The sequence below is a fragment of the Schistocerca nitens genome, chromosome 1, assembly GCF_023898315.1.
Source record: "Schistocerca nitens isolate TAMUIC-IGC-003100 chromosome 1, iqSchNite1.1, whole genome shotgun sequence".
Classification (NCBI taxonomy): Eukaryota; Metazoa; Arthropoda; class Insecta; order Orthoptera; family Acrididae; genus Schistocerca; species Schistocerca nitens.
The window spans coordinates 167,694,139-167,721,672 of record NC_064614.1 but is presented as its reverse complement, the minus strand read 5'-3'; the positions used below and the strand labels follow the sequence as shown (position 1 = coordinate 167,721,672).

The 27,534-nt window shown below is 44.0% G+C and overlaps 1 protein-coding gene across 1 annotated transcript in view; it reads right to left on the bottom strand.

The window, feature by feature from the left end:
• LOC126244412 (sorbin and SH3 domain-containing protein 2-like) overlaps positions 1 to 27,534 on the bottom strand; it is a 174,491-nt gene that overhangs the window by 39,493 nt on the left and 107,464 nt on the right. The window contains exon 2 of the mRNA XM_049948236.1: positions 2,576 to 2,780. Coding sequence (XP_049804193.1) covers positions 2,576 to 2,780 — 205 coding nt within the window. The remainder of the gene's footprint in view (positions 1 to 2,575; positions 2,781 to 27,534) is intronic.

Genomic DNA, 27,534 nt, shown 5'->3' with positions numbered 1-27,534 from the left:
ACCTTTGTTTATTTAACTTATGTATCAAATTAAATTATTGCAGGTGCCAAACTCTCTTCTACTCCACTAGCAGGGTTGATTAGAGTCAGTTCGCGTATTTTTTTTTATCCTTGTGCAACAGCAAAAGTCGGAGTTAGAATAGGGGGGGCTTAGAGCATGATTTACACATGTGGATTCTAGTAGAATTTAGTGATAAATACACTACTAGCCCCGGCACCTCGCATCATTTCGGTATATTCACTGCGGCATACGGCATACGGCTAACTGCAGAGAAAAAATGGTTCAAATGGCTCTGAGCACTATGGGACTTAACTTCTGAGGTCATCAGTCCCCTAGAACTTAGAACTACTTAAACCTAACTAACCTAAAAACATCACACACATCCATGCCCGAGGCAGGATTCGAACCTGCGACTGTAGCGGTCGCGCGGTGCCAGACTGAAGCGCCTAGAACCGCTCGGCCACTGCCGCCGGCGCACTGCAGAGAGACTCTATGAACACCCCGTAGTTGGTGTGCCAGCTATTGTGGTACATTCTACATATCGCCTATACCACCCTCACCTATGCAGTTCGAGTGTACTCATGTGAAGCTGTCGATGTGCCATCGCTCGGCGTATATCCTAGATTACCGTGGTACAACAACCGAGTTATAAAACTGCTGCAGAATCAAAGGGAACTTCACAGCAAACATAAACATAGCCAAAGCGTTGCAGACAAACAAAAACTACGCGAAGTGAAATGTAGTGTGAGGAGGGCTATGCGAGAGGCGTTCAATGAATTCGAAAGTAAAGTTCTATGTACTGACTTGGCAGAAAATCCTAAGAAATTTTGGTCTTATGTCAAAGCGGCAGGTGGATCAAAACAAAATGTCCAGACACTCTGTGACCAGATTGGTTCTGAAACAGAAGATGACAGACTAAAGGCCGAAAAAGTGTCTTTTTCCAAAGCTGTTTCACAGAGGAAGACTGCACTGTAGTTCCTTCTCTAGATTGTCGCACAGATGACAAAATGGTAGATATCGAAATAGACAACAGAGGGATAGAGAAACAATTAAACTCGCTCAAAAGAGGAAAGGCCGCTGGACCTGATGGGATACCAGTTCGATTTTACACAGAGTGCGCGAAGGGACTTGCCCCCCTTCTTGCAGCGGTGTACCGTAGGTCACTAGAAGAGCGTAGCGTTCCAAAGGATTGGAAAAGGGCACAGGTCATCCCCGTTTTCAAGATGGGACGTCGAACAGATGTGCAGAACTATAGACCTATATCTCTGACGTCGATAAGTTGTAGAATTTTGGAACACGTATTATGTTCGAGTATAATGGCTTTTCTGGAGACTAGAATTCTACTCTGTAGGAATCAGCATGGGTTTAGAAAAAGACGGTCGTGTGAAACCTAGCTCGCGCTATTCGTCCACGAGACTCAGAGGGCCATAGACACGGGTTCCCAGGTAGATGCCATGTTTCTTGACTTCTGCAAGGCGTTCGATACAGTTCCCCACAGTCGTTTAATGAACAAAGTAAGAGCATATGGACTATCAGACCAATTGTGTGATTGAAGAGTTCCTAGATAACAGAACGCAGCATGTCATTCTCAATGGAGAGAAGTCTTCCGAAGTAAGAGTGATTTCAGGTGTGCCGCAGGGGAGTGTCATAGGACCGTTGCTATTCACAATATACATAAATGACCTTGTGGATGACATCGGAAGTTCACTGAGGCTTTTTGCGGATGATGCTGTGGTGTATCGAGAGGTTGTAACAATGGAAAATTGTACTGAAATGCAGGAGGATCTGCAGCGAATTGACGCATGGTGCAGGGAATGGCAATTGAATCTCAATGTAGACAAGTGTAATGTGCTGCGAATACATAGAAAGATAGATCCCTTATCATTTAGCTACAAAATAGCAGGTCAGCAACTGGAAGCAGTTAATTCCATAAATTATCTGGGAGTACGCATTAGGAGTGATTTAAAATGGAATGATCATATAAAGTTGATCGTCGGTAAAGCAGATGCCAGACTGACATTCATTGGAAGAATCCTAAGGAAATGCAATCCGAAAACAAAGGAAGTAGGTTACAGTACGCTTGTTCGCCCACTGCTTGAATACTGCTCAGCAGTGTGGGATCCGTACCAGATACGGTTGATAGAAGAGATAGAGAAGATCCAACGGAGAGCAGCGCGTTTCGTTACAGGATCATTTAGTAATCGCGAAAGCGTTACGGAGATGATAGATAAACTCCAGTGGAAGACTCTGCAGGAGAGACGCTCAGTAGCTCGGTACGGGCTTCTGTTGAAGTTTCGAGAACATAACTTCACCGAGGAGTCAAGTAGTATATTGCTCCCCCCTACGTATATCTCGCGAAGAGACCATGAGCAGAAAATCAGAGAGATTACAGCCCACACAGAAGCATATCGACAATCCTTCTTTCCACGAACAATACGAGACTGGAATAAAAGGGAGAACCGATAGAGGTACTCAAGGTACCCTCCGCCACACACCGTCAGATGGCTTGCGGAGTATGGATGTAGATGTAGATATCGCCTGCAGCGCCACCGCCACGCAGCTGGAGCGTACTCACGTGAAGTTGTCGGTGTGGCGGCGACTGTGCATGTCTTGCAGCTCCTGCAGGTACTTGCGGCGGCGCTCCTCTTGGTAGATCCTGCGCATAGCCTCCGCCTGCCGGCGGGCCAGTTCCTCCTCGGAGAGCGCCTCCTTCGCCTCGGACCGCACCGGACTGCGGTAGTGGATGGTCACCTCCGACTCCACATAGCGGTGCGGCGACTCTGCAACCAGACGACGGCGTCTCCGTCAGCCTCGCCCGCGGCCCACATACAAGTAGCGCTGCCAAGTAGGCGGCGCGTGGCGTGTTTACCTTAAGCCGCAGCCGGAAACGTCCGCTACTCTCACTCCATCCGCCAGCTAAACACCAAATACCTGATTTCGGAGAAATACTGTACAATACGGGGGTCGGACAAAAGAACCGAAACGCCAAAAACACAACGTATAGTACAGGGTGGACCATTGATCGTGACCGGGCCAAATATCTCACGAAATAAGCGTCAAACGAAAAAACTACAAAGAACGAAACTTGTCTAGCTTGAAGGGGGAAACCAGATGGCGCTATGGTTGGCCCGCTAGATGGCGCTGCCATAGATCAAACGGATATCAACTACGTTTTTTAAATATGAACCCCCATTTTTATTACATATTCGTGTAGTACGTAAAGAAGTATGAATTCTTTAGTTGGACCACTTTTTCCGCTTTGTGATAGATGGCGCTGTAATAGTCACAAACATATGGCTCACAATTTTAGACAAACAGTTGGTAACAGATAGGTTTTTTAAATTAAAATACTGAACGTAGGTACGTTTGAACATTTTATTTAGGTTGTTCCAATGTGATACATGTACCTTTGTGAACTTATCATTTCTGAGAACGCATGCTGTTACAGCGTGATTACCTGTAAATACCACATTAATGCAATAAATGCTCAAAATGAATGTCCGTCAGCCGGCCGGTGTGGCCGTGCGGTTCTAGACGCTTCAGTCTGGAACCGCGTCACCGCTACGGTCGCAGGTTCAAATCCTGCCTCGGGCATGGATGTGTGTGATGTCCTTAGGTTAGTTAGGTTTAATTAGTTCTAAGTTCTAGTGGACTGATGACCATAGATGATAAGTCCCATAGTGGTCAGAGCCATTTGAGCCATGTGATGTCCGTCAGCATCAATGTATTTGGCAATACGTGTAACGACATTCCTCTCAACAGCGAGTAGTTCGCCTTCCGTAATGTTCGCACATGCATTGACAAAGCGCTGACGCATGTTGTCAGGCGTTGTCGGTGCATCACGATAGCAAACATCCTTCAACTTTCCCCACAGAAAGAAATCCGGGGACGTCAGATCCGGTGAACGTGCGGGCCATGGTGCTTCGACGAGCAATCCACCTGTCATGAAATAGGCTATTTGATACCGCTTCAACCGCACGGATGCTATGTGCCGGACATCCATCATGTTGGAAGTACATCGCCATTCTGTCATGCAGTGAAACATCTTGTAGTAACATCGGTAGTACTTTACGTACGAAATCAGCATACATTGCACTATTCAGATTGCCATCGATGAAATGTGGGCCAATTATCCTTCCTCCCATAATGCCGCACCATACTTTAACCTGCCAAGGTCGCTGATGTTCCACTTGTCGCAGCCATCGTGGATTTTCCGTTGCCCAATAGTGCATATTATGCCGGTTTACGTTACCGCTGTTGGTGAATGACGCTTCGTCGCTAAATAGAACGCGTGCAAAAAATCTGTCATCGTCCCGTAATTTCTCTTGTGCCCAGTGGCAGAACTGTACAAGACGTTCAAAGTCGTCGCCATGCAATTCCTGGTGCATATAAATATGGCATGGGTGAAATCGATGTAGATGTAGCATTCTCAACACCGACGTTTTTAAGATTCCCGATTCTCGCGCAATTTGTCTGCTACTGATGTGCGGATTAGCCGCGACAGCAGAAAAAACACTTACTTTGGCATCATCATTTATTGCAGGTCGTGGTTGACGTTCACATGTGGCTGAACACTTCCTGTTTCTTTAAATAACGTAACTATCCGGCGAACGGTCCGGACACTTGGATGATGTCGTCCAGGATACGGAGCACCATACACAGCACATGCCCGTTGGGCATTTTGATCACAATAGCCACACATCAACACGATATCGACCTTTTCTGCAATTGGTAAACGGTCCATTTTAACACGGGTAATGTATCACGAAGCAAATACCGTCCGTACTGGTGGAATGTTACGTGATACCACGTACTTATACGTTTGTGACTATTACAGCGCCATCTATCACAAAGCGAAAAAAGTGGTCCAACTAAAACATTCATATTTCTTACGTACTACACGAATATGTAATAAAAATGGGGGTTCCTATTTTAAAAACAAACGCAGTTGATATCAGTTTGACCTATGGTAGCGCCATCTAGCGGGCCAACCAAGGCGTCATCTCGTTTCCCCCTTCAAGCTACATAAGTTTCGTTCTTTGTAGTTTTTTCGTTTGACGCTTATTTCGTGAGATATTTGGCCCGGTCACGATCAATGGACCACCCTGTATGGTTGTGACGGGCCAAAATAAGCATAAAGGTTTCCACAAAACTATTGCGACCAGTCACCTTTTGTTTTTTTCTTCAATTTTTATTTTCCATTATCGGTTTCTAATTTCCTAGCGAGTCATTATCAGATGGTTAATATTTATTGCATATTTGTAGCATTGTTAGGGTCGTGGAGCTGTGACAAAATGTCCAAACGAAGCATATAAGTGTCCCCCATCCGTAATGGATAGAAGTTTCATTTCACGGCGGGCGGCTAAGCGAATACGTTGGGATCCAGAACGGCGTTCCGTATTACCCTCCTTAACCCACCGATTCCATATTCTGCTAACAGTCATTGGATCTCGACCAAGGCGAGTAGCAATGTCGCGATACGATAAACCGCAATCGCGACAGGCTACAATCCGACCTTTATCAAAGTCGGAAACGTGATGGTACGCATTTCTCCTCCTTACACGAGGCATCACAACGTTACACCAGGCAACGCCGGTCAACTGCTGTTTGTGTATGAGAAATCGGTTGGAAACTTTCCTCATGTCAGCGCGTTGTAGGTGTCGGCACCGGCGCCAAGCTTGTGTGAATGCTCTGAAAAGCTAATCATTTGCATATCACAGCATCTTCTTCCTGTCGGTTAAATTTCGCGTCTGTAGCACGTCATCTTCGTGGTGTAGCAATTTTAATGGCCAGTAGGGTAGATAAGGAACAGCAGAGGGCCTGTGACACTACCTTGGGGAACGCCAGAAATCACTTCTGTTTTACTCGATGACTTTCTGTCAATTACTACGAACTGTGACCTCTCTGATGGAAGTCACGAATCCAGACACATAACTGAGACGATATTCCATAAGCTCGCAATTTCACTACAAGCTGCTTGTGTGCTACAGTCTCAAAAGCCTTTTTCGAAATCTAGAAATACGGTATCAGTTTGGAATCTATTGTCAATAGCACTGAACATTTCATGCAAATAAAGAGCTAGTTGTGTTGTTTTCTAAAGCCCATGTTGACCGTGTGTCAACAGACCGTTTTCTTCGAGGTGACTCATAATGTTCGAACACAATATATGTTCCAAAATCCTGCTGCATATCTACGTTAATGATGTGGGCCTGTAATTAAGTGGATTACTCCTATCATCTTTCTTGAATATTGGTGTGACCTGTGCAACTTTCCAGTCTTTGGGTACGGATCTTTCGTCGAACGAACGGTTGTATATGATTGTCAAGTATGGAGCTAATGCATCAGCATACTCTGAAAGGAACCTATTTGGTATACAGTCTGGATCAGAAGACTTGCTTTTATTAACTGATTTAAGTTTCTTCACTACTCCGAGGATATTTACTTCTATGTTACTCATGTTGGCAGCTGTTCTTGATTCGAATTCTGGAATATCTGCTTCTTCTTCTTTTTTGAAGGCATTTCGGAAGGCTGTTTTTAGTAACTCTGCTTTGGAAATACTTTCTTCGATAGTTTCTCCATTGCTATCGCGCAAAGAAGGCACTGATTGTTTCTTGCCGCTAATATTTTTCACCTAAGACCAGAATCTCTTTGGAATTTCTGCCAGGTTTCAAAACAAAGTTTCGTTGTGGAAACTGTTCTAAGCATCTCGCATAGAAGTTGAGCAATCGGTCCTGTCGACTATGCTGCAAATGGTCAGGTCTGCTTTCATCTAGCAAGCAAGACTGGCAGCCTTTATCACTTCCGTTAGACGCTCGAAACCAGAGAGAATCTCTTCTGATTCAAAGTGACACACATCATTGGTACCGACGTGAGCAACTACCTGTAGTTGGCTGGACCCTGTGCTCTTCATGGCATCCGGGAGGACCCTTTCCACATCTGGAATGACTCCACCTGGTATGCACACGGAATGCGCATTGGTTTTCTTACCCATCTTGTCAGCCAAGTCCCTAAGGGGCCCCATAACGCGCCTAATGTGGAGCTCCCAACTACCAATAATTCCACCCTGTGTGTTTGCCCACATCTTGCAGGCTGAGTGGTTTCCTCTGAAACAGGACAGGCGACAGTATCTGGCTCAGCGACAGTGTCAGCAACAGACAGCTCCTAGAACCTGATTATCAGACAAACAGGGGAGGCCTTACGTGCGGTTGCCTGGGAAGTCTTTCGCCGCCTGCTTCGCTCGGGGGCGACCTCCCACTCGACCACAGGTGAGGGATCAGCCTCAGTGCGAGCAGTAACTGGGTTGGCCACCAGTGAGGACCGATCGGAGGAGTCGGACGTGCTGGACGTCCATTGGATCCCCACGGCCGGCCCACAACAGTGGTGCCCGTCCAGTGCAGCCTCAAGCTGTGTAACCGAAGCCGTCACAGCCTGAAGCTGAGAGCGAAGTGTCACCAACTCGGCTCACGCCCGAACACAACAATCGCAGTCCCTATCCATACTATAGACCGTAGAGAACTTAAACTAGGCAGATAAACGGACTATTGGCACGTACTGCGCAACTCTACTGAAGACCTTGACGAAAGCGCAGGAACTGTGTTCAAAAAATGGTTCAAATGGCTCTGAGCACTATGGGACTCAACATCTGAGGTCATCAGTCCCCTAGAACTTAGAACTACTTAAACCTAACTAACCTAAGGACATCACACACATCCATGCCCGAGGCAGGATTCGAACCTGCGACCGTAGCAGTCACGCGGTTCTGGACTGAAGTGCCTAGAACCGCACGGCCACTTTCGCCGGCAGGAACTGTGTCTAATAAGTTATATTAATAGGCAGAGATTCAAAAACCTAACTACCGAAGCACTCGGGTGAAACTAAATAATTCGCCCTCATTAGGAACAACCGAGCGAGGTGGCGCAGTGGTTAAACACTGGACTCGCATTCGGGAGGACGACGGTTCGATCCCGCGTCCGGCCATCCTGATTTAGGTTTTCCGTGTTTTCCCTAAATCGCTCCAGGCAAATGCCGGAATGGTTCCTTTCAAAGGGCACGGCCGACTTCCTTCCCCGTCCTTCCCTAATCCGATGAGACCGATGACCTCGCTGCCTGGTCTCCTTCCCTAAACAATCCCCAACCCCATTAGCAACTTGTAATATGTCACAAAATAAGTTTACTTTCCTGCGCAAACGAAAACGCGAGAACTGTGGCTATTAGATATTAAATAAACACGCAGAAACTCAAGAAACTAAACTATTAAAGCACACAGCTGATGATATAAAATTCGCTTCTGGTTAGGAACTCGTAAAAGTCACAAAATCGGTTACTTCCCTGTTGCTGCTTGTGCCTCAGCCGGCTACTGCTGCCTGACTGACAGGATCAAATTCACTGAACTGTTAATGCCCAGCAAGTTAATCCACTCAAAGGATCTTTCAGTCCTAGTGATCACTTTAGTTCAGCATGGTCTGTTATAACTTTGAATTTTCTACCATACAGGTAACAGTGGAAATAGGTAATACCATATATAACTCTCAACATATATTTACTAAGATGGTATCCGTTCTTTCAGACATGTCCGAAAGAACAGATACCATCGGTGACCAAGCGGCTCGTTAGAATGAAATTACAATGAAATGAACACTCTTAGCTGCTTACAGGCGTTGACATATGTCAACGGGGACAGATGAAAATGTGTGCCCCGACCGGGACTTGAACCCGGGATCTCCTGCTTACATGCAGTGCGGGACAATAAGTTGAGAATGTGGGTTTCGCGGGAGGCGTGCCAGAGATAAATCCCTGCAGTCGCGCTATCCTCTGTGTCCTCGGTGGCTCAGATGGATAGAGCGTCTGCCATGTAAGCAGGAGATACCGGGTTCGAGTCCCGGTTGGGACACACATTTTCATCTGTCCCCATTGACGTATGTCAACGCCTGTAAGCAGCTAAGGGTGTTCATTTCATTGTAACTCTCAACATCTCGTTCTTCGTGGGTGAGTAATTCTGGTCATCTTTATTCACCTGTTCATTGCCATCTACGCCCGAACTCAGAATATGCACAATCGCCCAATGTCGTGCGTCATGGGATAAGATAAATTCCTTCTTTGCAATGTGGAAATATTAATACTATGCTAGTTGTTAATGCCTCTTTCAACTTCTCAAATGCAGTCTGACACTCCAATGACCTGAAAACTGAACACCTTCTTTCCACAAATGAGTTAACAGCCTAGGAGTTTCAGCAAATCCTTTGATAAATTTTCTATAATAACTACACACTCCTAGAAATGATTGAAGTTCTTTTGCTGTTTGTGGGCGTAAGAAATCAAGACAGCACATATCAACCCTGGGTCAGTCTTCATACCATCATGGCTAATCCCGTGACCTAAATAGTTCACCTCTGTCGATGCCAAGTGACACTTTTCAATACTTAATATTAAATGTGCAGAGCGCAACCTCTTAGGCAATTCCTCCAGTAATTCTGCATCCTCTAGATCTTTAGAAACACAGTAATATTATCTAAATAGACCATACACAGCCATGATTTTAATCCCATTGACACTCCATCCAATAACCTCTGGAATGTGACTGGCGTAACTTAAGCCCAAATGGCATCCGTTGATATTGATAGTGATCCCACAGAATGATAAACTTGGACTTCATCCAGTCTTCTGGAACTATTGCTAATTTGTGGTATCCACTCTTCAAATCCATTGAGGAGAAATATTTACATTCACCTAGGGTGCCCAAACTCTCTTGCGTTTAAGTATCGGTAATCACAAACAAGACCTACATTTCTTCGTTCTATCTGAGGGTTTCTGTGGACCAATGATGATGGCTGCTACCCATGGACTATCACTTTCCTCTGTAATGCCACCAGCTAACTGCTGATAGATGAATTCTTCCATTTGCAAGTGCCTGGGTATTCTGTACTGCTCTTTCTGTTTATTCCCCGTTGGGATTCTGTGGTGAGTCACAGGTGTCACTGGTAATAATCAGCTTGGATTGAACAAATCTGTTAATCAGATTAATGAAGTTTCCATACCTGACTTATTTTTCCCTTCTGAATTCTTCACCTTCTAGCAAAATGCAGATGCAGTTGCAGTTTGCTTGTGGCACAGGTCTCCATTCAGCCTGTCCAGATGCTCTCATCTAGGACATCCTAGTTGGCAATCAGTAATCTTTTAATCATTTTGCAGATCTACTACATCATAGCCAAAATAATCTACACTCACTGGAACTAAGTAACTTCCTTCTATTTTCTGCACATGTGCCACTTTTCTATGCACGAAACAATGCAAAGTATCCAGTTTGTCAGTGTGTTCCAACGGCACCATAACACACTAAACATCAGTTGGTAGGTCAGTACCCACACTTAGCCAGAGTAATTTTCCTAAGCCGTCACGTAAGAAATGTTTCACGCAATCTAAAGTACAGATAAACGTTAGGCTGTATACTAATGAAAGTTCTTTAGTCTATTGTGATTTTTTTTTGTGTATTGTGAGTTAGATTGAAAAGTTTATTACAGAGTCATAGAAGTTTACGGGGGAGGACGACGCTCCCAACGTATCTGAATTTTAAAAAAATGTTGCAGCATGTGTCTTGGACGTTACACAACGCCCACGTCACTGAAGCTGTAGAACCAACGGACGGCCATAAAATACGAGATAGCACTGTTGAAAAGTGCTAACAACGATGTTCATTTGCTTTTCTATAGTTTGTACTGATTGCCAGAATGATTTTTTTGGGCAATTGAGTTTTAGGTTTGGAGTCGACTGGGTATATTGATCATCAGAGGACGGTAATCTAACTAGTAATAAGAAAGTAATTATCTTTGGGGTAAATTGGTTAACTTTGCTGTTGCATGTAGTTGTGTTCGAATTAATATCGATTTTTTTTTTTCAAATTAAGGGGAGAAGAGACGAAACCGTGACTTACAACACAAATAATTAATCTGGGTAATGGAGTACTATCTATGGTGACGAATAAAAACTGATCAGTTAGCTGATCGCGATGTAAATTAGATCTCGACCGGGTTTGGAAATATGTTTAAAGTAAACTTTTTGGATTGGCAATTGTACCGATCGTCATTGGTAGCTAACCCATGGGCAGTACCGATGTGGGAAAATTAGTTACACAATCAGATGTATGATGACAATCATTACATAGCTGAATTTCTTTTTATAATGAAAAAATATATTACTAATTGACAAATATCATGAAAAAAATGGCTCTGAGCACTATGGGGCTTAACATCGGAGGTCAGCAGTCCCCTAGAACTTAGAACTACTTAAACCTAACTAACCTAAGGACATCACACACACCCATGCCCGAGGCAGGATTCGAAGCTGCGACCATGGAACAGAACTTGATACAGAGTATAAGTTATCGAATGAAGGAGATATGGAGCTAGTTATCTTTGGATGAAATAACATCGTTAGTTAGTTACTGAAGTTTAACAGACGGAAATAGGATGGTAAGTGGAAAAGGAACTTCCAAAATAACTTACGGAAGAATGAAATATTAATGAATTAATCCATTCACTCATTTATTTAAAAATACCGAAAAGAAGAAGTTAGTAGATGTTGAATGTATGATTGGATGAAGCAGAAAAATTATGATTTTCCATAGCCACAGGAATTACAACAAAGATTTTAGTACATCCATAATAATTTACTATCGATAAAACCATACCATTTGTGCTAGAACTTGTGAGTCACTGTGAAGGAGTAATATTGCTGCTTTCTTTGGTTATAAGGTAAAGGACTCCTACACTAAAATAATAATCTACTATATGTACTGCTATATAAATATCTAATCAAATAATACATAATTTTATCTTCCTCAAGTTTTTATCTTTCTTGGTTTTTCGTAAGAATTACTGATATGACATGCTAAGTAAAAGGAATAGCACCGCAATTGCAAAATAAATATCATCACTAGTATAGTCAGCTTCCGCTATCATTAAGTGTATGTATTACTTACAAGGGGTGAGATCACAGTAGCAGCAGGGCACGCCCATGAAGCTTAACATAGTAGAAGTAGAAGGGCTACCCTTTCGATATGCCACGGATGTATTCGCTTAGCCGCCCGCCAGGGGAGAGTTGCGAACAGAGTGAATACAGGTCACGTGCTGCACGCCGGAAAAACCACTTGAAATGCAAATTTTCTTTTTCGCGCGCTGTGACGTTACACAGTATTCGCTACTCACTCTGAATTTTCCATTTACGCCCTCATTGGCGTTCCGCACCCACGTCGACAACGGCACATCGCTAAAAAACCTGCACACGGAAAAACTGCGTCTGGCGAACAGCCTATTTACGTGGGCGTCACCCGGCGCTGGCTCTGCTGCTGACGTAGGCGCCGGCAGTGGCCAAAGCGCGCGCTACTTTCCATCAACTCGCCAGCAGCCGGTCGTGGGAAAGGTAACATCTCTCCAAAAATCAGCACGGATATAGGAAGCACCGCTCGTGTGAAACTCCGATCCATCTCGTCGCACGTTACATCCTAGCGAGTAGTGGATATTGGTGAACAGGAAGATTCGGTCTTAGGTTTACGAAAACGGTTCGAAATGTGCAAATGTGTGTGAAATCTTATGGGACTTAACTGCTAAGGTCATCAATCCCTAAGCTTACACCCTACTTAACCTAAATTATCCTAAGGACAAACACACACATCCATGCCCGAGGGAGGACTCGAACCTCCGCCGGGACCAGCCGCACAGTCCATGACTGTAGCGCCCTAGACCGCTCGGCTAATCCCGCACAGCAAAAAACGGTTCATCTTTCAATATTGTCAATTGATAAGAAAGAAACTATAATCCATAACTTAACGTTTTTTAAAAGTACATATTTCTGCGTTACACAGTATCTCGACCATTTATCACAGACTACGCAGTTGTTGCGATAAACTTTCAAAACGCTGTAGAAATAACAACACTGGTCAGAATGGCGTCAAATTGCAACTGAATATTATCGGAGAAGGGAGGAAACGTATGGCAGAAGAAAAAAATAGTGCGAAACTTTATCAATAGATGGCGCTGTATGTGTCAGAATACGTAAATGAAAACACCCGTCATGTGCACGACCCATTGGAATTGGTGTAAACACTTCGGGTAACTGGCTTTTCCTCCTTTCGCCTCTGCGACGTTCGCCATGACTGTCTCAATGTATGATCGCGCTCTGCTTGTAAAGCTGCAATACGAGAATGATGACTGTGCACACGTCGTTCTGCAGAAGTTCCGGATACGGAAGGGTTTGAAAAAAGGCGTTGGTCCACTGACTGCTGTGAGTCTGGAGAAATTAATTCGGAAATTCGAAAAGACGGGTTCTTTTGGTGTGCCACCTGGAAGAGGGAGGAAACGAATTGATTAGACGTCAGTGGAAGCAGTGGCCACAGCAGTGCAGGAGGAGACGGGTGGTGGTGTGCAAACGTGTAGCGCACGGAGAATTGCCCGAACATTGGACATACCCATGAGTACTGTGCGTACAATCCTAAAAACATCCTTCTTTGTTATCCATTCAAAATTACCCATGTGCACGAGTTGCTTCCTGTTGACCTGCCAGCAAAAGAAAGGTCTTTGCTTCAGAATTTCTTGCTCGCATGGAAGTGGTCAATGATCGACCGTGGAAGATATTTGTGGACAGACGAAGCCCACTTCCATCTGACAGGGTAAGTCAATACACAGAATTGTCGAATAGGGGCAACGGAAAATCCACATGCAAATCAGCCAGTACCAGTTCATCCTGAAAAGGTCACCGTGTGGTGCGGGTTTACGGCATCATTTACCATAGGGCCATGTTTTTTTTTTCGAAGAGACAGATGCTTCCGGTCCTGTTACTGTACCGTCACTGGTAAGCGCTACGAGGGTCTTTTGCGCAACTGCGTCATTCCAGCTCTCCAACAGCGTGGATGTATGGATGGGATCATTTTTATGTAAGATGACGCACGTCTGCACATTGCAAATCCAGCTAAGCAGCTGCTGAAGCGCCATTTCGGAAATGCTAGAATTCTCACCCCCCATTTCCCTTCAGCCTGGCCGTCCCGATCACCTGATCTTGATCCGTGTGACTTCTGGCTGTGGAGCTATCTCAAATATGTTGTGTTCAGTGTTCCTATTGCAAACTTATCTGCATTGAAGGCACGCACTGCGCAACACACTCTGAACGTGACCTCGGAAATACGTCGATCAGTTGTGGAACATGCTGTTTCTCGATTTCAACTCGTTGCAAAAAACGGGTGACAACATACTGAACATATTTTGCGCCAGTCACACTGAAATTAATAATCCGATTTGATTTTGATTGATTCTTTTATGCGGTTTTTGGCCTCGGGACAGTTAAAAACCGATTTTATTGATGCTTTTTATGCGGTTTTTGGCCTCAGGACAATTATAAACCGACGTGAGTGATGCTTTTTATACGGTTTTTGGCCTCAGGATAATTAAAAACCGATTTTTCCCATCCGATGTGACATGACCTTGCCGCGGTGGTTCAAAATGGTTCCAATGGCTTTAAGCACTATGGGACTTAAAATCTGAGGTCATCAGTCCCCTAGACTTAGAACTACTTAAACCTAACTAACCTAAGGACATCACACACATCCATGCCCGAGGCAGGATTCGAACCTGCGATCGTAGCAGCCGCGTGGTTCCGGACTGAAGCACCTAGAGCCGCTCGGCCACAGCGGCCGGCTTGCCGTGGTGGATGGGCTTATGTAACTAACAGTGTCACACCTGTACAATGCACAATGAGTAGTACAGTCTGTTTAACGTCAAACGTACACCTTAGGCATTGTTGTATGATTCATTTGTCATTTGTAGTCGACCACTATTAAATTATGATGCTTACAGCGCCATCTATTGCTACATTTTGTAACTATTTATTTTTATTCTGCTATACGTTTTCCCCTTCTCCGATAATATTCCGTTGCAATTTGACTTCATTCTGACCAGTGGTGTTATTTCTAAAGCAGTTTGAAAGTTTAACTTTATATTCAAATATCGATACTACACTGAACAGCCAAAACGTTATGCCCACTGCTCAACAGAACGTTGGACGCTGCCTTGTAGCGTTGCGGGCACGTGACATAATATGGAAACTATGTAAGCGGAGCAGAGACTGATGGGGGATCATCCTAGCGAAGATATCGGCTGCAAATGGGGAAATCCATTGAGATAAGAGGCTCTGACAAAGGACAGATTATTATCACGCAGAGCCTGTGAACGAGTATCTCGAAAACGACGAAGCTTGTCGAATTTCCACGTGCTACTGTCGTGAGCACCTACGGACAGAGGTAGAAGGGCAGTGAAAATTCCATTAGGCACCACGTCGTTAGACGTCCAGGGCTCTTCACAGAACACCGAGGTTCGGAGGTTTGTCTGCTCTGTAAAGTAGGATAGATGGTGATCTGTGGCATCTCCGCCGAAACAGCACAACGGAGGGACACGTGCAATTGTTTCAAAGCACGCTGTTCATGGTACATTTTTGAACATGGAACTTCGCAGCAAAAGGCGCCCACGTGGTCCTTTGTAGACCCAATGACATCGACAATCACGATTATAGTGGGCAAGGGACCATCAGGATTCGACCGTGAATCATTGGAAACGTGTCGGTTCTTCGGATGAATCATGTTTTGAGCTACGCCAGGTCGATAGTCGTCTTCACAACGCCGTCATCGAGGCGAACGGCGACTCCTACGATGCGCCGCGCCACGGGCTTATTCTGGTGGGAGCAGTATTATGCTATGGAAAACATTCTCATGCACTTGCATGGCACCTGTGGCTGTAATCGAAGACACCATTTCAGTTACGGACCACTTGCATCCCTTCATATTCGATGTCTTCCCTGACGGCGATGGCATATTTCAACAGTATACGAGGTCTGTTTAAAAAGTATCCGACCTTTGATTTTCCCGCGCAAAATAGAGACGATAGCGCGGCGCCACTGTACACAGTAAAGGAAGAGACCTTTATGCGCATGCGTGAATTTTGTGCCCGCCTTCCAGCGCGTCAGTCGCTGCCTGTCGGTCGCTGAGTGAGGTGCTACACAACGTGTTCGTCGGATTACCGATTCTCTCAAGATGACTGAACGTGTCGAGCAAAGATACTGCATCAAATTTTGTCAAAAGCTTGGTGATTTACAAAGCGAAACAATTCGTAAGATTCAGGAGGTGTTTGGAGAAGATTCAATGGGTGTAACAGAAATTAAGGAATGGTTCAACCGATTCAAAAATGGCCATACATCAGCGGAGAGTGACCAGCGTTCTGGCTGGCCCCAAACTGCTCAGAGTGCAGCTGTTGTTGAGAAGGTGCAAAATTTGGAGATAGCGGATCATCTTTTGACCGTACGGGAGATTACCCAAGAGGGTGGAGTGAGTAAAGATTCTGCACATGCAATTTTGCGTGATGATTTGAACACGCACCGAGAGGCTGCGAAATTCGTGCCAAAGTAGTGGTCGCCGGAACAAAAAGATCTCCGTTTTGACATTGCACAGGGCCTTCTGGACACCACCAACACTGATCCTGGGTTTCTGAACACCGTGATAACTGGAGACGAGTCATGGGTGTACGGGTACGACCCACAAACAAAAAGACAGTTGTCGCAATGGAAGTATCCCGAGTCTCCAAGGCCGAAGAAAGTGCGGCAGGTGCGAAGCGAAATCAAAGTGATGCTGACTGTCTTCTTTGACGTCCTTGGAATTGTGCATCACGAATACACACCATAAGGACAAACAGTGACAAAGGAGTACTATCAAGATGTTCTCGGGCGACTCCGTGAGGCAGTTCGGCGCAAAAGACCAGACACGTGGACGGCGAAAACCTGGCAACTGCATCACGACAACGCCCCCACACATTCATCTCACTCGATCCAAAATTTCTTGGTCAAACATGGAATTACAGCCGTTCGCCAACCTCCCTACCCTCCAGACATGGCTCCTTGCGATTTCTGGTTGTTTCTAATATTGAAGACGCCACTGAAAGGATCCCGTTTTGATAGTAGAGAACAGATAATGCGGAACGCGACAATGGAGCTGAACACCATACCAAAAGAAGACTTCCAGAGGTGTTTCCAGCAGTGGGAGGATCGGTGGGCTAAGTGTGTGCAAGCACAAGAGGCCTACTTTGAAGGGGGTTAGGGTCCCAATGCCGTCAGGTATTCGAAATATTTTTTCTGGCCAAAGGTCGGATACTTTTTAGACAGGCCTCGTAACTGTACGTTTCGCGAATCCAGAATAGTGCGACAGCGGTTTGAAGAGGATGATACTGAAATCACGTTGATGTCTTGGTCATCAAATTAGCATGACGTGAAACCGATGGAATGCTTCTGGGTCGGTATTGGGCGCAATCAGACAGTACACAAATGGGCAACCCGTTAAATTACGGTAATTACACGACTTGTGTGTAGACATCTGATGCCACAAACCTACCAACAAACTGTAGAATCGATGGTACGCATAATCGGTGTTGCACTGCTTTCCAAAAATGGACCAACAAGCTATTAACCATGTGGTCATAATGTTTTGGCTCGTCAGTGTATACTGTCAATGTACTGACAATATTGGTACAATTCGCCGATGCGTCTGGCTTTCGTAACTGTATTTTCTGTATACTATTACGGGGTTTTAGATGTACATAGTCACAGCTTTTCTCCACACATGCTGTCAAGCTTGACGAAACGAAGATTTAGTATTTGCAGCGTCACATTTATATTTGAGACATAATAAAGAACATCACAGACAATGTTAAATTCATGAAACGCTCACTAAATGTCAGGGGTCACTTAAGACATGAGCAAAAAAGAATGAGAGGGATTCTCGAAGGAAAACGCTGAAAATAGTAAAGGCCGCGTTGGGAATCGAATTCTAACATGAGGGAGCCATTTTTGGTTTTGTCAAACATGACCAGAAGGCTTCTTGTTTCTAGGCCTAATTCTTAGCCGTGTTGACTGCCAAAGTGCTGGACAAGTGTTAAAAAAATGAAGAATTGACAATTCCGCCACTAAATTGGGTCCTGCAGTTAATAAACGCATACTCTTCAAAATTAAATATAGCCTCCAGTTTGAAAACTGAAGTTTCACGGAAGATTTAAAGGCAGAGAGCAGTCACATTTACTTCGTCTGCCCTTGTTTTTGGACCAATGTGAAGGAAAACATACATTTTTTGGATTCAAATTCAGCAAGAAGTATCTTACTATCTTAAATAATGGTCGTTGCATCATTGTCAGAATTGTTATCAGCATCGCATTCACGAACTAAAATGGATACAATAATAGACACTTCAGATAAACAGTCACATCACTAATCGCTGAACCCAATTGGATATCGTTACTTTGAGTCGACATTGAACTGAGGTACTAAGTAGAACTTCAAAATATTTTAATGTTGCTTATTTCCATATATTTCCAAGCTGGAATTACTATTTCGGTTCTGATATCAAAACTAATGTGGGGTTAGTACGAACGCTGATAGCAGATTTCAAGTTGTGCCGCACCTGGGCTCCAACCCCGGGCCTAGAGCCTTACGTTCGCGATTCCCGGTCCAAGACATACTTTTAATCTGTCAGGAAATTTCAATAACAGTGCACATTCCGCTGCATTGTTTTTCTTTACTATAAAACCAAAAAAGTTTAATGTTTTATATAAGTTACGCGAATTTCTTGACAAATCTGGTATGTAATTCAACAACGACAGACCTCTCACACAACAAATGTGAATAAGAGATTCCTACTTCAGATCTCACAAATTCTTTCAAAATGCACGGATCGGATCAGAGAGGTTGCGCGCGTAGAATTTGAACATACGTTGCGTTCCTCAGTTCAGTTCAGTACAGTAAAAGTGAGGTTAAAGCACTAGCCGGTTTACAAAAAGCTGCAACTTAAAATCAGTACTAAGAAACTATCTATAGCATTTAGTCAGAAAGGATATCCGGCCACCAACTGCCACTATAGTGCCAAAACCCATACAACAAACGCAGACCCCGTAGAGAACGGGAAAGGCAAGGAAGAAGAAGAAATAGAAGAGGGAGAAGAAGAAAATTAAGGAAGTGTCAACAGTAGTAGATTTCTATTAATGACGAAAATAAAATTCTTAATGTGTGTTCTTGACGAAGACTGATGCAATCTGTGAGAATAGGAAAAGTACCGTACAAAAATAAATATTTACAAAGATTTGTTGGTGTGACCATCCACCGCAACAATATAAATTTTCGTTTATAAATGAAAAGCCTTTTTCTTGCTCAGTAAATTTAGGAAGGAAAACGATGAAAAGGCGGAACATATCGTCTTTTTACTTCCAACTTTGCGTCTTGTTTTCTTTCTAACTGCAACACAACGAAATACCTATTTTTCTCGCTCAATGCAGCTAACTATTCCAATATCAGACAAATTTGCAGTTTTAAACACTGTTCTTTTTATCTCCTTATGTTCTTATTTATAACAGTGCAAATTTCTTCCTTGTTCAGCAATTGTAAGCACCCCCTCCCCCCCCCCCCCAATCCAAAAATATTATTTTTATCAGATACTGCGTCTCTCTTCTGGAAGAACACTCCAAGGACAAATATCCTAGACCTCCTGTAATTCAGAATACGCCACTAGAACTAAGCAAACAATAAAACCACGATTATGATACAAACGCACAAAATCAACTACTATAATCATAATCAATGCGGCACAGCAAAATTAACTTCCGACGCTAGCAGACGACGTCAGCATCTAAAAAAGGAGTCTCGGTTGTGGACAGCAACCAAATAGGAAACGCCGCCAACCTGTCCCGATCCGCATGTCTTTCATACGAATATCACTCTTTTTGATACATGGAAAAGCAGATATATCGAAACTGCTGATACTTTTGTCTCCTATACATCGAAAAAAATTATACTTCGAATATATCGATACCTTTACCTCTAATGATTCTAAAATCTTATTCCAGTCACTGATATACAAAAGTATCGATGTATTGTCACCGAATTGTCGAAAATGTCGATTATCTTATACTTTCCTATCGATAGTATCGATGCATCCGCATTTGTGAGAAAAATATCGATACATCACCGTACTTAAGAAGGTACCGCCATAAATCGATACTTAAGAGGATTTTGGTTTTAAGGTAGTAAGACTGGCTCCATACATGTCTTGTATCTCAAATTACTGTAGTGGAGCGGTAATTTCCGCTCTGAATTGGCGCCGACCGTTGTGATGACGTAGCTGGGAGCGAACGGTGCGCCGTTTAAAGGCCGGCCCGTGGCGATGCGATGCGGGCGACATTGACCCAGAGGCGGAGGCAGCGGTCTCCCAAGGTCGGTCGCACAGCTGGTCGTCCGTCCCAGCCGGCAGCCGCTCTCACTGACGGCTAAGCGTTCCACACAACCCGCCTCACGTCAGCTGAGGCTTCTCTAACCTACTGCACGTCACAGCCCTGCCGCAGCGCCTACTACCACGGCACACTGACAAAGAAATGTCATTTTCATGGTTGGAATGCTTCGGAGGAAGTATCGAATGATGAAGACGTGTGTGGGCACCTGAAATCGTTAGCATTACGCAGTGGATAAAACATGGAGGGAAACGATTCAAATGCTGTTTTTAAAGGTTTGTATTTGAACGGATCGACTGCTGCGTAGATCAAAACTGGAATGAATTAAGCTCACGTGGACTCAGCATTGGTATTTAAGACTGTCCCTGGACTGACGAGTTGGGGCCGTGGTCACAGAAATTGAGGCCTACTCCATCCGCCCAGTTCGCGATCAAAATATAGGAAGCGAATAATTGACAGATTTGTTTTTTCACAGTGGCGTCATCAGTGCCCACTGGTTAAATACTGAGGCGATTCCAACTAAAATATAATAATATGGCCAAGACACTTACAAGATCTACCATTAAAAACTACGTAAGTCACTTCATTTTTAGCACTGAGCATAATGTTGTCAATGTCAACATATACGTTTGAAGTTGTCATAAAGCAGTTAGAATTTGATGACACGTATTGTATTTTTATTTCTTTTTCATTTGTACAGGATACCCCCCCCCCTCCCATATCCTATTGTAGGTTACTGCTTTGAAGTATTCCTAGGCCCAAATATAGTGATTTTGAAAATTTACCTATCGATATTCCGTCTGGTCTCCGTTCTAGAACAGCGTAACCAGACCCTGGGCTAGAGGGAGAGAATGACGAAGTAGTTTGATCAAAATGGCTCCAAGCGCTATGGGAACTTAACATCTGAGATCATCGGTCCCCTAGACTTAGAACTACTTAAACCTAACTAACCTAAGGACAGCACATACATCCATGCCCGAGGCAGGATTCGAACCTGCGACCGTAGCAGCAGCGCGGTTCAGGACTGATGCGCCTAGAACCGCTCGGTCACAACGGCCGGCGAAGTAGTTTGATATTTCGTGACAACTGCTCTCAGTACACTTTCTTCAAACCAATATCCATATCTTGTTCTGGCTTACTTTAAACGTGTACTGAAATGCAGCAGGATGCGAATTCGGAAGTCGAATAATTTTTCTGTACAGGGTGGGACGGTGGGGAGAGAGTTACATATGCCCTCGCCCGACCCAGCTTCGCATTTAGCTGATACTGATTACGAAGTTGGAATTTTTCACGTATGATGTATAGCTCTAAAAGGACGAGGCATTGACGACTTCACAGTCAGTTAGTACTTGAAAATGGCTGAGGAGTACGAGGCCGAAAGCTCGTGAGAATTTATCCACTTGATGCGGCAGGAAACCCAATAAGATTTTATTAATTCGTATTGCAGCAAGACCATCCATTAATAAATTCTGTAATGAATACTGTGATAAAATTACACTTCCTGCGAAACGAGTTCCATTCTTTCAAACGCTCCTTCCGTAACTTGCACGGCGGCAACGCAAACATACCACCTAGTATTTGTAAACCTGCAGAACAAAAAACTCCCAGTCGAGGATTCTCCTTCTAAACATCCCTTCATCATATATAACAAACTCTTTTTCACAAAATATTAAAAGCGCCAGAGCATTCTTTTTCAATAGCAGACGAATTACATTCCCTGTCTTTCCGTAGGAACTGCTGCAGAACGCAGCAGTCGAGTCGCACGGAAGTTTAGTAAGCAGGCGACTGGGTTACCTTCGTGAGCTTTCCCACAATTTTTACGGTCCTCTCCCCGCCTTTCACACAGTGCCAAGCGCGGAGCAGTTGCTTTGAATAGCAGGACCGTTCAGCAGCTGACGTTAGAGGAACATTCGACACGCCAGTCTTAACCTTGTGGTGCAGAAGATCACTGTAGCAGACAGTTTTTAACGATCGTTTCTGTGGCGTTTTCAATAAGCCACGAGGCTGCAAACGCATGTAAGGCACAACACTAGTAGCGAGAGTCCACTGCAGTGGACTGTGCGCATTTGCAGCCTCAGGAAGCCAGAGAAGCAACCACTAACAGTTGTCCACTGTAGTAGACGCTGGACGCTATGTTCCACAAGGTTACGCCGATGCAATGGAAGTCCTCGTCGTCGCATCGTACGAATGGAATTTTCATGACTGTTCGCTACCTTGCCCACAAATCGCAGAAAATACACACAAAGACTCCGAATAAACGCGATATGCCCTAATAATGTGTTTTACACTAGTACGAGTGTTACCCAGAAAGTAATGCACCGCATTTTTTCTTCAACAACTCTTCGTTGAACATAATGAGAATTACACACACGAAAGAATGGTGCTTCATCTACACATTCTATTTTTACACGTAATCTCCATCCCATTGTGTGGTCTCCCTCCAGTGGGAAACAAGGTCGTGTATGCGCTGTCGGTACCAATCCTTGTCCTGGTGCTTTGCTATGTGAATCACCTCGTCATCGTCCTGAAAATGTCTTCTCGAGTCGTAATGCGTCTGTCCTCGCGAATGACATCAGCTCGCTGCAACATGTCAGGTGTGACAACCGTTGATGGTCTCCCCGACCAGTGCAAATCGTGGAGCTCCGATGAACCGCCTTCTGATGACCACACCCTGTCGACAGCAGATGCTCCATAGACTTTGCACAAGCTTTTGTGAATATTCCCCACAGTTTCTTTCTCTGCAGTGAGAAATTCAATGAAAGCACGTTGCTTGTAACGTACATCACGTACAGACGCCATTTTGAAACTGTCCTGCAGCTATGCTATATGTCGGAAGCGACGGAAACTTGGCGTTCTCACACAGGAAACTTCAAATAATACATACGTAACCTTTCGCATTAGTAGCATTGTTTTCGGCTGAGAAAAAAAATGCGGTGCGTTACTTTTGTGCAACCCTCTTACATTCTCGGGTATCATCAATTAGGAGGGAAACCCACAAACATCTCTCTAAATCGCCCTCATACTGAAGGTTGGTTTGAACACTGCAGTGCTTCACTAGTTACGCTCCCATTTGAGGTAGTTTGCCGTACCGATACAGTTCTACAGAGACCTACAGATTAACGTATACTCAATCACTGTGCAGCTTAGCACTGTCCCATCCCATATACAGATCGCTGTCAGAAAAAGAGTCGTAGAACCAATTGTACGATTCAAGCACGGCTTTTATTGGTAAGCACCTGGTGCTGATCAAAATTTCCGTTAGCAATAAAATGATCGAACAAGTCAAACAGTTCAGAAATCTTGGGCGTAATATAATGTACGATTATGAGTAAGATAAACAAAAGTAAATAAATAACTTCAATAATATTTGCGTAAAAATCAAGAGATATCTAAAAAAAAACTTCCGAAGCGTACGAAATAAAAGTTTTATAATCTGTAGCTCTACCAGAAGTTTTAAATAGAAGTGAATGATAGTTGGTAAACAAGAAGCAAGAAATACGTATCCCAAGTACAAAGATTGCTCGCACTAGCGTCTTGTATGTGATATCATTTACAGATGCACTGCACTTTTTAAAACCCTTCCCACAAATCCAATACACCCATTCGCCATCAAAAGTGTTCAGATGTGTGTGAAATCTTATGGGACTTAACTGCTGAGGTCATCAGTCCCTAAGTTTACACACTACTTACCCTAAATTATCCTAAGGACAAACACACACAACCATGCCCGAGGGAGGACTCGAACCTCCGCTGGGATCAGCCGCACAGTCCATGACTGCAGCGCTCAAGACCGCTCGGCTAATCGCGCGCGGCATTCGCCATCCCTGCAGTTGATTTCGTGTGTATGTCCCATATTATATAGCTTCTTGCTATTGCCTCTAAGTAGTTTACGTTATTATATGCCTCCAGATATTCCCCAGCAATCTTGTAGTCTCATTCTACTGGATTCTTTCTCTTTATTAAGAAAATCACCTTGGAGCTGCACACATTTTTACATTATGTCAAAACGAACCATTCACAAGAACAGAACCGCGTTCACCATGATTATCGAAATCACATGAAGACACTGCCAACTTTTGCTTCTTTACAGGCCTAATGATGTCACTTTAATCGGCCTCAGAACGATAAAAACATTCACACAGTTATCAGAATAATCGCTATCAAATACCTCGGAAACTGTTTCATATTCGTTCATTTTCTTCCGTTATCTGGAGGAGGACATCTCTGAAAGCAGGAGGAACATGAAGACGAAAACAGTAACCATTTGAAATATCTCAATATAATCAAAATGCTAAATACGCAAAAAGTGTACGACGGCAATCAAGTCTGATATAGTAACTACGGGTGTAAAGACCTAAATAGACGACGGAGTTAAAATATATCACAGCAAATGGCATCTAAAGACAGCGTGTAGAAAACACGACTTTTCTCTAGACCTGTCCCTAGACCGCATCTCGTGGTCGTGCGGTAGCGTTCTCGCTTCCCACGCCTGGGTTCCCGGGTTCGATTCCCGGCGGGGTCAGGGATTTTCTCTGCCTCGTGATGACTGGGTGTTGTGTGATGTCCTTAGGTTAGTTAGGTTTAAGTAGTTCTAAGTTCTAGGAGACTGATGACCATAGATGTTAAGTCCCATAGTGCTCACAGCAATTTGAATTTTTGAACCTGTCCCTAACGGATGGCGTGCGAAACAAGAGTAAACTCGGGCCCTGCCCGCAATGTGTTGAGTTCAGGCACAAAATTCAAATTTAATCTGAGCCTAGCTCCATTTTCTCTCAATCGTGTAACGACGATACTTTTCCGTAAACATGAGCATGGAAAGAGAAGTAGCCGATGGTGCTGCTCACCCTATCTGATAAATCGCGTATGTATACAGTGTGTAACAAAAATGTATGCCCAAACTTTCACGAAATATTTCTCAAGTGAACGGGAGAAAGTACGTTACACGGACATGAGGTCCGGAAATGCTTTATTTCGACATAGGGCCAATTTTCTACAACTCTTCAACGTATTAATCGTGGGAAACAACAGGAAAAGAACGCATCAGCGCAGTACGAATCACTTTTACTAAATGAAATGTTCAAAACGCCTTAGCAAGGATACGTGCCTCTACCCGCCGTCGCATTGAATCCCTGATACGCTGATGTATCCCGGGAGAACTGTGTATTGTTTACAAACTTTCGCAATACGGATACGAAGCAGTTACACCTTGTACCGGGATTCCGAACACAAGTGGTTTCAAATACCCCTACAAATAATAACATAGTGGGTTCAGGTCTGGAGAGCGTGGAGGCCAAGGAATTGATCCACATCTACCTATCTACCTGTCACAGAATCTTTTATTTACAAGCCTACAAACATTAACATGAGGAGCTACAACACGCATGAAGTAGGTATTTTGCTGCACTCGAATGGCACATATTCTAGCAGAACAGCAGGCAGAGTATTTTCTAAGAAAGCACTGAAGTTTCTCCATTGAGCCTGGTCCCTAAAAAAGTCGCAAACACTGCCGGCCCAAACCTTGACAAGAGGGTATTTTGAACATTTCACGTAAGAAAATGCTGGCAAGTCGTGTTCCTGCGTGATTTTCCATGATAAATGTATTATATAGAGAAGTAGAAAATGAACGCTAACACTGAAGTAAAATAGTTCATGACCAAGATCCAAATAACACACCTTATTCCTGAAAGTGTACCACACCCATTCGTTACATCCTGTATGATGCTTCCTTGGGTACATGTAATGGCACTTCCATTTTTTGTGTAATGTTCGCCATCCATTAGAACGTAACGGGTTCTGTTAGCCGGAACTTCACCGGGCCAGTCACTTACCTGAGGAGATACGAAAATCTAAAAAGGCGGAATCTATCTGTTCAACCTGCATCAATCATTTGCAAGATGACGTGAGTGGATGAAGCACTCTGTGTTTCGCACAAGAGCTGTTCTTTCTATCTCCCCTGAATTCTTGCTTACTTTTAAAGGGAAGCTTCTTTTCCTTCACGAGCATTGTAGCTTTTGAGCTTGGAATATAATTAAGGACCTACCACAGACGCACTTTAGCGAAGCTGGTGCATAATTATGTTCGTCGTGTTCTTGGCAGAGATGTACAGTGTGTATCAAAAACAGGTATCCGATTTGGCACGTCTATATTTCTGAAACTAATACACACGGAGAATGAATTTTGTTTTTTGATGAACCGAAAACTCAAAAAGTTTTCTTTCACATCTTTTCATAGGTGTTCAATATGCCCCCCTTGAGATGCACGGCATATGTCGATGCGGTATTCAAATTGTTCCCACACTGCAGCGAGCATTTCTTGAGTTACAGCTTCCACAGCTACTGTTATGCGAAGTCTCCGTACATTCATTGTTGTTGGTAACAGAGGCACATAAACAGAGTCTTTTGTAAACCCCCACAAGAAATAATCACATACAGTCAGGTCCTATGACCTTGGGGGCCAGTAAAGTGAGGCTGAATCATTTCGTCTAGGACGACCGATCCATAGTTCAGTAATCCGTTGATTTAAAAATTCCCGCACTTCCAGATGCCAGTGTGGCGGTGCCCCATCCAGTTGGTAAACTAAGTCGTTAGAATCAATCTCTAACAGTGGGAAAAGAAAGTTCTCCAGTATATCGACACACGTGATTCCTGTAATAGTATACTCGGCATAGAAAAATGGACCGTACACCTTTTCCCGTGAAACTGCACTAAACACATTAAATTTGGAGAGTCCCTCTCATGCTGTACAGTTTCATGTGGTTGTTCCGTGCACCATATTCACACATTATGACCGTTCACCTTTCAGTTTAAATGGAATGTTGCCTCGTCACTAAACACTAAGCGTTGTAGAAAACTTGTCATCCTCCGTCTTGCCAAGAACAAAATTACAGAACTCCACGCGTTGTTGTTTGTCAACTTCACAAAGAACTGAATTTTGTATGGTTTCATGTGTAAACGTCGACACAGCACACGCCAGACAGACATCGTGGGTATGTTGAGCTGTCGAGCTGCACGGCGAACATATTTCTGCTGACTCCTTATGAAACTAAGGCGGATGCGTTCGACGTGTGTGTCAGACACTCGGGGACGGCCCGGCGATTTGCCTCTACACAAACAACCTGTTTCTCGGAATTGTTAATGGCATCGACTAATACTCTGTCCTGTAGGAGGATCCACACCATACCTAGTACGAACCGAGCGAGGTGGCGCAGTGGTTAGCACACTGGACTCGCATTCGGGAGGAC